Consider the following 8,796-nt stretch of genomic DNA (forward strand, 5'->3'; position numbering starts at 1 on the left):
TTAAACACAGCTGCAGCTTGTGGCTGTACCCCAAACACACACACACACACACACACACACACACACACACACACACACACACACACACACACACACACACACACACACACACACACACACACACACACACACAAACACACCCACACACACAGTGTGTGGGTGTACAGTGTGGATGGTACATAGTGTGTTTATATTGTGAAATTGACAATAACTATCTATATTGGGTTCAGATGCAGAATTTGCAAATATGAATAAAAAGCATGAATAGAAGTACCGGAAGTTCACTCACACAAGTTCAACAGATGCATGTGAACTCTTTGGGGGAATTCTATTGCGTTCATGCAAATGTAATTCTGGAATGTTTTCAATGATGAACTACATTGATAAATCATTGTGGTGTTTTTTATCTATCTTGAAGTGCCATGAGGGACTTGCTTCAAAAGAGACATGGTGGACAGGGTCATGACAGTCACGTTAGCTTATGTGTGTGTGTCCACAGGGTCATGAAATAAATTATTTGGATATGTGGCCATAGGCCTTATCACTGCGTTAATCACACCACCATCACAAGACTATCAGATGTGCCCAGGGTCTTATCTTAACTCCAGGGCCTTGCCCTTTTAAACCAATGTGCTACTTTCGTCAGACAAAGTATTCATTGATATTGTTTTAATGGAAACAAGATATAAAAGCAGTAATGTGTCAGATGCATCATACTTGCATTATCGAATAATAACATCAGTTAGGACTGTGCATATAGAATCAAACAAACAAGCAAGAGAAGAGGTGTCTTAAAGGAAGTGGCCTGTACGTTCTTAGTATAGCATGTGTACGGTATGGTGCATGCACCCATGCATGTGTCCATGAGGCTGCATGTGTGTGTTTGCTGTGTAAAGCTAATGAGAGACAAGCACAGGAAGCAGTAATAGGATTTCAGCGGAGGGCAGGAAGCAGACAGCCATAATGCAGAGGCTCCTGTGTTTGCTCCAAAGAGACAGACCACAATGCTCTTTACACGCACACACACGCACACACACACACACACACACAAAGGCACAACACACATTTGTATCTGTTCCCTCTCCCTCTATAGAACAACTAAAAGCAACTGTACTCCTAAAAAAGCATGTGGCCCAGAAATATCCTTTATTCGTCTTATTCTGACATACCTACGCCAAACCATTCATCACGTCCCTTCAGATCTGAGAGAGCCAGGGAGAGTGAGGAGGAGCGAGGGAGCCAGAGAAACAGAGTGCGAGGAAGAGCGAGAGAGCCAGGGAAACAGAGCGCGAGGAAGAGTGAGAGATCCAGAGTAAAAGTGTGAAAGCATCAGAGATGAAGAGAGTCAGAGAGAGGCAGAGAGAGAGAGGGAGCGAGAATGAAGCTACAGGGATTAAAGGGGATACTTTCGTCTTTCAGAATAGTCCCTGCATTCGTGGAGTATGATAATGATTGTGACTCCTCTGACTACTGAGCCCGTGAACATCTGCAGGCTGTAGGAACCGCAGAGCCCGACAGCCTCGCTGCAGCGTGTGGAGGACCTCTCGGACCGCCGCCACGCCCCTCCCATTAGCCGCTCAGCACTCAGCGTGGCAGTGGGCTGGCTCTGTGGGTTCAGTACATGGAGAACACCACCGCTTCTCGAGGCATCATACACAGAGAGGATCGTCACCAGGGCACGTCTGCGGTGTTATTACCATGAGGATGCGGCGGATGTTGTGTCAGTGTTCTGTGTAAATCTCATGCACTGCACTGCACTGCTGCACACACACACACACACAGTGGTATATATGTGCTGATTCTTTATCTTGGCCATAGTCTTTTGCTAATATTTGATGTAGCGCAGTGCTGTCACTCTTGAAAGCGGTGTGTGTGTGCTTGGTTTGATACCAGACTCTGGACCATCTTTGACTCTCTCTCTCTCTCTCTCTCTCTCTCTCTCTCTCTCTCTCTCTCTCTCTCTCTCTCTCTCTCTCTCTCTCTCTCTCCCTCTCTCTCTCTCTCTCCCTCTCTCCCTCTCTCCCTCTCTCCCTCTCTCCCTCTCTTCCTCTCTCCCTCTCTCTCTCTCTCCCTCTCTCTCCCTCTCTCCCTCTCTCTCCCTCTCTCCCTCTCTCCCTCTATCTGAGGGGGTTGTCGGCAGAAAGCAATAACCAGCTTCTGTATATGTGCCCTCGCCAACGCTCCACCCAAAACCCGTGTGTTTGTTCCATACGTTGCCGCACCCCCACCATGTCTATTCACGAGCAGTAAAAATACAGACACAAAACATGACTCCACAGCATGACTTGTATTTATTACATTGCCGGTGCAGTAGTATAGACTCACAAAGAACCATATTGATGGTGGAACTGAGCAATAGTTGGACATTGAGTTGACTAAAGCCTTAGGACATCTTGTCTGTCTTTATGTGTGCGTATGTGTGTGCGTGCCTGCGCATGCGTGTGTATGTATCACACCCAGAGGGGTATCTTAAGGGGTGGCAAGGGTTGAAAAATGATTGGTCCGCCCTGGTGCCTGCCTCAAGCCATTGGGCTAGGGTACTGTCAATCTGACAATGCCCAACCCCATTGTATCAGAGCAGTGTCAAATACTTGCTGGCAAATTAACAACATCTTGTCTCTGTTCATGGTATGTACACTTTATACACTCAATCATTTATTCAGAAATATGTGGAGTGGCGTGTTGTTGGTCTCTGCTGCAATAATACACATAGGTGAACTCCAGATAAGAGCAACAGCAGTGAGTGATTTGGCCCAACGATGGCGGAAGGCCACTGAAGCCTTGATTGCCCTCGTAACAACGACCCTCGCGGGCAAACGAGCTTCAAAAGCTCCCAGTAGTTCCACTATAGTTGTTGGTAGCTAGATTGTTAGCTTAGCTAGCGTAGCTCTGGTAGACTAGCGAGCATGACTTCCCTGTGTTATTCAGGTGCGGTGCAACACCACAAAAATAGAAAACAGACTGATAGAAATGTACATCAGATATATAAATGTGAGTTTTGAGCATGTCATTAGAGCGTTATCTGGTCCCATGACGTTGGGAATTTTAAGCTGCAACACGGTTCATTGGACAAAAGCTATGTTCTTTTAGGGTGGGGTGGGAAAACTCATTCAAGGTATTTACTCTATGTGCATATATCCAAATATATGTATATATGTGTGTATATTAATATATATAATTCTAAAAAAAATGTATGTATCCATACGTACATGGTGCTACCTCCTGGAATGGTTCCTGGTCACACTGTCCTTCTCACGAGCATTATTCCCGTTAAGTCCTCTTAACTTTCACCTTTCTAAGTCTCCTTTCCCCACAGCTGTCCAGCAGGGCTTAGTGAGGGAGGAGGGCCTTCTTCTGGCTGGTCTTTTCAGCGTCTTCTCAGAGTTCCATCAGGGTGATGGATCGCTGATTAGGGGGGCGGGGGCGGGGCCTCTTCTCATTATCTTTATGTAGATCTGATCCTGAGCTCGATCCTCTTTAAATGGACTGGCTCCCTGCTGGGTAAGTCCACCATTAAAGGCTGCTTGGAACCGCACTGACACGCGCGCACACTCAGTACCCACACACACATGCACACGTAAACTTAACACACACGCAAATGCGCACACACACGCGCACACAAACACACACATGCAAACACTCACACACACACACACACACACATATACACACAAACACACATACAAACAATCACACACACACACATGCACACACACAGGCGCACACACACACACACGCACACACACCATAAACACACGTGTGCACCGCTCATTAAGCGTGCAGACACAGCGGTGTCATCACAGACTTCTGAGGTGATTGCTTTCGATTGTCCTGTCAGCCAATTCAGCCCAGGCTTTATAAGCACATTAACTAACATCTGACCAGTGCACTGCTAACTCTATTGCTATCAAGCTCTATAATAGCAATCTGCATCCCAAGGTTGCTTTGACACATTTTCTAAGAACAGTGCGTGATGTCTTCATTTCGGTTTCTTTACAATCTATCTCTCTTCAATCTACTTTTAACAATCTGTACATTTTGCCAGACTAAAAACAGAGTTAGAATAACTAACAATTGTGAACAGAAGAATCATAGAACGACTAAATACATCTAGGTCATGCACACGTGACACAATACAGGATCCTTCAGATGCACCGTATCCAGGGCGTGGTTCTGCGGCTACTGGTCGTTCTCTCACTCTGAAGACGAGCGTCACTGTGATGCGTCCAGACGGCGCCCGGCCCACTGGGGCGGCGGCCGTTCTGCCAGCCCCCCCCCCACTGTAGGGTCACCTCCGAGGGACACAGCGTCACAGCCTGTGATGCTGAGTCGTAGCGCACACAGTCACGGGGTCCGCTCCCTGCAGCTCACTGGGCTAACACATTCTAAGATGTGGGCTAAGAACCCATAGCCACAGACGTCAGGGCTCGGGGAAGGAAATGTCGCTTTTGATTTCTGGATGCGGTACACTCTGCACGGATCTACAGTGAACGTGACATTTCTGGAGTTTTCTTGGCCTCCTGCAGTCGTGGAGGGGGCGTGTAGGGAGGAAAGAGGTGCATGCTGGGTACGGATCCTTGAGACGTCCACAATCTATCCTCCTATGACGGAGCGCACAGAAACCAATTAGCTGCCCGTCCCATCGGAAATAGATGAGCAGCAGATATGATCAGGGATGAGTACAGCTGCCGGCTACAGGGCAAGTCACAATTAACCTCTACCTGATAGGCACATGAATACACAGACAGACAGACAGACAGACAGCCACACAGATGCACAGACAGACAGACAGACACACACAGACAGACATACAGACAGACACACTGACACAGACACACAGACAAAAACTCAGACAGACACACAGACACAGACACACAGACACAGACACACAGACGCACACACAGACACAGACACACAGAAACACACACCAGACATATCCACACACTATTGTTTGCTTTGCGCCGCCTCTGACACGCTCATGCATCCATAAATATGGGATAAGGATCAGGAGTCTTTCTTCTAGCCTCCCTGCTCCTCTACCTTCGCCCAGGAGGCTGGCAGTACAAGGTCACACACACGTACACTAACAATAGCAATATCACACATATGCAAGCAAAGTCACACCCACACGGCAAGGTCGCCCAAGCTGTGTTTGAGGCCACATGAGCAGGGGACAGGCTGTGAACAACAGAGGAGGAAGGAGAGAGGAGAGAGGAGAGATGGAGGATGGAGAGAGGGGAGGAGAGATGAATGAAAGACGGAGGAGAGATGAAGGGAGGAGTCAGAAGAGAGGAGCGATAAAGGAAGGCTAGAGGAGAGATAGGAGTAAGGACAGAGGATAGAGGAAAGAAGAGGTGCAGAGATAGAGGATGATATAGAAGGGAGGAGATAGGAGACTATGTAGGAGGAGGACAGGCGATAAGAATGGGCGGAGCTGGTGTTGATATAGCAATGTGTTTCCTCTACCTTCCACGAAAACACAAATGTTTTGATACCATCTCATGCCAGCCAGTAATGGATGGAAAGCATAACAGATCAGAAATAAAGATAGAGAGAGACACAGGAGAGAGGGCGAGAGGAAGAGAGAGAGACAGAGAGCTTTGAGATTGATGCTGATGACTCACAGATCTACAGTCACTATGGTGATTTGCTCAAAGTTCACACACTTTGTACATCTCCCTTCAATGCATCATTGCTTTTGTGCACCCATGTGATTCTTGGGAGTGCCTGGCATTATGTATACTGTGTGTGTGTGTGTGTGTGTGTGTGTGTGTGTGTGTGTGTGTGTGTGTGTGTGTGTGTGTGTGTGTGTGTGTGTGTGTGTGTGTGTGTGTGTGTGTGTGTGTGTGTGCGTGCGTGCGTGCGTGCGTGCGTGCGTGCGTGCGTGCGTGCGTGCGTGCGTGCGTGCGTGCGTGCGTGCGTGCGTGCGTGCGTGCGTGCGTGCGTGCGTGCGTGGCGTGCGTGCGTGTGTGTGTGTGTGTGTGTGGTGTGTATGTGTGCTTGTGAGTGTGTTTGTGTTGCCGTGCGTTTCTACATGGGTGCGTGAGATTGTGTGTGTTTTATGCGTGTGCATGACAAAGCCTTCCAGGGCTATCTCTACCTGCCGCTGATACAGCCCACCCGACACGTTGCCCCCGGTTACAGGGAGGTGTGTTTTGCGTATGTGTGTGTGTGTGGGTGCGTGTGTGCGTATGTGTGTGCGTTGGGGGTGTGGGGGGGGGGTGTGGCCATCTGTCAGTGGACCAAAGATCAATGAAGGTTGGTGGGGGGGTGGGGGGGTGGGCGACATAGGGCGGAAGGATAGATGGGGGGGGGGGGAGGGAGGGGACGCAGTGAAGGATGGGGGGAGGGAGTGGAAGATAAGGGGGAGTCTCAATATGTCGCCCACTGTGTCCAGAGCCGGACACAATATGCTGTCATTTTATTAACAGACTGAGATTCCGCTCCCCACGGCCACCACTCCCACGCCCCTTATTAACGAATGGCTGCTCTCTGTGGGAGTCGCAGGGCAACCAGTGTGGAGGCTCTGGTGATGGGGTCCACACATGCAGTACAGTACTGGATATTAGCATTCATATTGTGATGGTATTAATCCTGCATGGCGGCTGCTGCATGTGAGTAGCACGAGGGAAGAGCGAGCGGAAGAGAGAGAGGGAGAGAGAGAGAGAGAGAGAGAGAGAGAGGGAGAGGGGGATTGAGAGAGAGAGAGAGAGAGAGAGAGAGAGAGAGACAGAGAGAGACAGAGAGAGAGACAGAGAGAGAGACAGAGAGAGAGAGAGAGACAGAGACAGAGACAGAGACAGAGACAGAGACAGAGACAGAGAGAGAGAGAGAGAGAGAGAGAGAGAGAGAGAGAGAGAGAGAGAGAGAGAGAGAGAGAGAGAGAGATATACCTAGAGAGACAGCAGTATTTTAAAGATTAATGTTCCCCCATGTATTTTACTCAGTGTGGCAGTAGGTCAGAGCAGAGGCTCTCCAGATATGTAATGAATCAACACAACACAAACTATGCCAGCCCTCCAGATCTGCTTACTTCAGCTGGCAATACATCAACAACAATACGCACACACAAACACACACACCAGAAACAAACCCCACAAAAGGTCCCTGCAATCAAGGACACACTTTAAAAAACACCACACACACACACACACACACACACACACACGACATGATGCACATCCTCTGACAGATAGTGTTGTGAAAACTGTAACTGTAACGGAGAGATGATTCCCGTCCTGCTCTGGTACTCACAGGCTCATAGTGTAAGAAGCACTTGAAGAAACACACAAGCTTGTATGATCTATGCTGTGCCGCAACAGAGACGGGGTCATTTAAAATTCATTGTTGATGCTGAGCATGAGTTGGAGCAATGGTATGAGTGTGTGAGGGGGGGGAGGAGAGAAGTGGAGAAGGAGAGAGGGGGGAAAGGAGAGGAGAGAGGAGAGAGGAGAGGAGAGGAGAGGAGAAGGAGAGAGGAGGAGAGGAGAGGAGAAGGAGAGAGGAGAGAAGAAGGAGAGAGGAGAGAAGAAGAGAGAGGAGAGGAGAGGAGTGGACAGGAGAAGGGAGGAAATGAGTGGAGAGGAGAGGAGAAGGAGAGAGGAAAGGAGAAGAGAAGGAGAGAGTAGGAGCGGAGAAGGAGAGAGGACAGGAGAGGAGCAGGAGAGAGGAGACGAGACGAGAGGGGAGGAGAGGAGACACAATAAGATTATCCTTAACATGCATTCAAACATGTTAACATGTCTGTTTACGTTGCCGTGTGTGTGTGTTCGGTGAACCGACGCATGAGCGATTTCCCCCGAAGGAATCCCCTCCACTGTCCACACGCAGACTCTGCAGCACAGTCAACGCAAGCTGATTCAAGAACATGCCTTGGGTCGATAGTGACTGAAAGGTAACGCCGTGCAGATAAAGAGTACTCAGGGGGGACTCACCCAGCATTTGGCTGAAGAGCAGCTGCTCCAGGTCCCCCAGCACGGTGACCACCAGCTCGGGGTCCACCTTCAGGAAGGGGGACTCCCCCTCCACCTCCTTCGCCTCCTTCGTCTCCCCTGCGGACGGCCCCTCGGCCCGGCCCTTCTCCCCTGCTTTCTTGGCATTAATCCCGGTGCTCCCGGTCCCATTGGACTGAGGCTTGTTGGGGGGTTCTGAAGGGTCGGGGCCCTTACGAGGCTCCGGCCCCTGGCTGATGGGTTTGACTTCTGCGTAGGGTCCCCTGGGTTTCCCGGGGGCGGGGATGCGACTGGGCTTGCCTATACTGGGGGTCCCTGCTGGGGATAAGAAGGGCTTTGGTTTCCCCTGGAACAGAGACTGCTCTGACTTGGAGAGCGTCCGGGACAGGGGCCCCTTCGCGGCCCCCGGCGGACCAGCGGTCTTGCCCTGGCCCCCGGTGGGGGGTGCCGGCGCCGGGCCGGCCCATGTCATCGCTCCACAGGGGGGGACGGGTAGAGGTGCATCTTCTTCTCGGCGTCCGTGAGGACCGCCAGGTTGGTGAGCGAGTGCTGCTTGCGGAGCTTGGCCGGCGTGGCGCTGGGGATGGGGATGGAGCCCGAGGCGGGCCGGTACACCCTCAGCTCAGGCCCCGAGGGGCGGGACAGCCCCTGGGGCAGAGCGGAGGGCTTGCTCTGGATCTTCCTGGAGGCCATTGTCCGAGCGGCGGCGTCCTGGCCGGCGGCAGGGGACCTCAAATCAAGCTCCCTGGGCTTAGCCGTCATGCTAATGCTAGCCACATTAGCGGCCAGCATCCCTCCTGCAGAGAGCCAGAACACAACATCAGTGGCACGCTCTCAACACACT

At 50.7% G+C, this 8,796-nt stretch overlaps 1 protein-coding gene across 1 annotated transcript in view; it reads right to left on the bottom strand.

Annotated features, from left to right (window-relative positions):
- LOC132461752 (neuron navigator 1-like) overlaps positions 1-8,796 on the bottom strand; it is a 102,049-nt gene that overhangs the window by 68,642 nt on the left and 24,611 nt on the right. The window contains 3 exon segments of the mRNA XM_060057523.1: positions 7,935-8,394; positions 8,396-8,437; positions 8,439-8,749. Of these exon segments, the coding sequence (XP_059913506.1) occupies positions 7,935-8,394; positions 8,396-8,437; positions 8,439-8,749 (813 nt within the window).

The sequence above is a fragment of the Gadus macrocephalus genome, chromosome 1 (genome assembly GCF_031168955.1).
Source record: "Gadus macrocephalus chromosome 1, ASM3116895v1".
Classification (NCBI taxonomy): domain Eukaryota; kingdom Metazoa; phylum Chordata; class Actinopteri; order Gadiformes; family Gadidae; genus Gadus; species Gadus macrocephalus.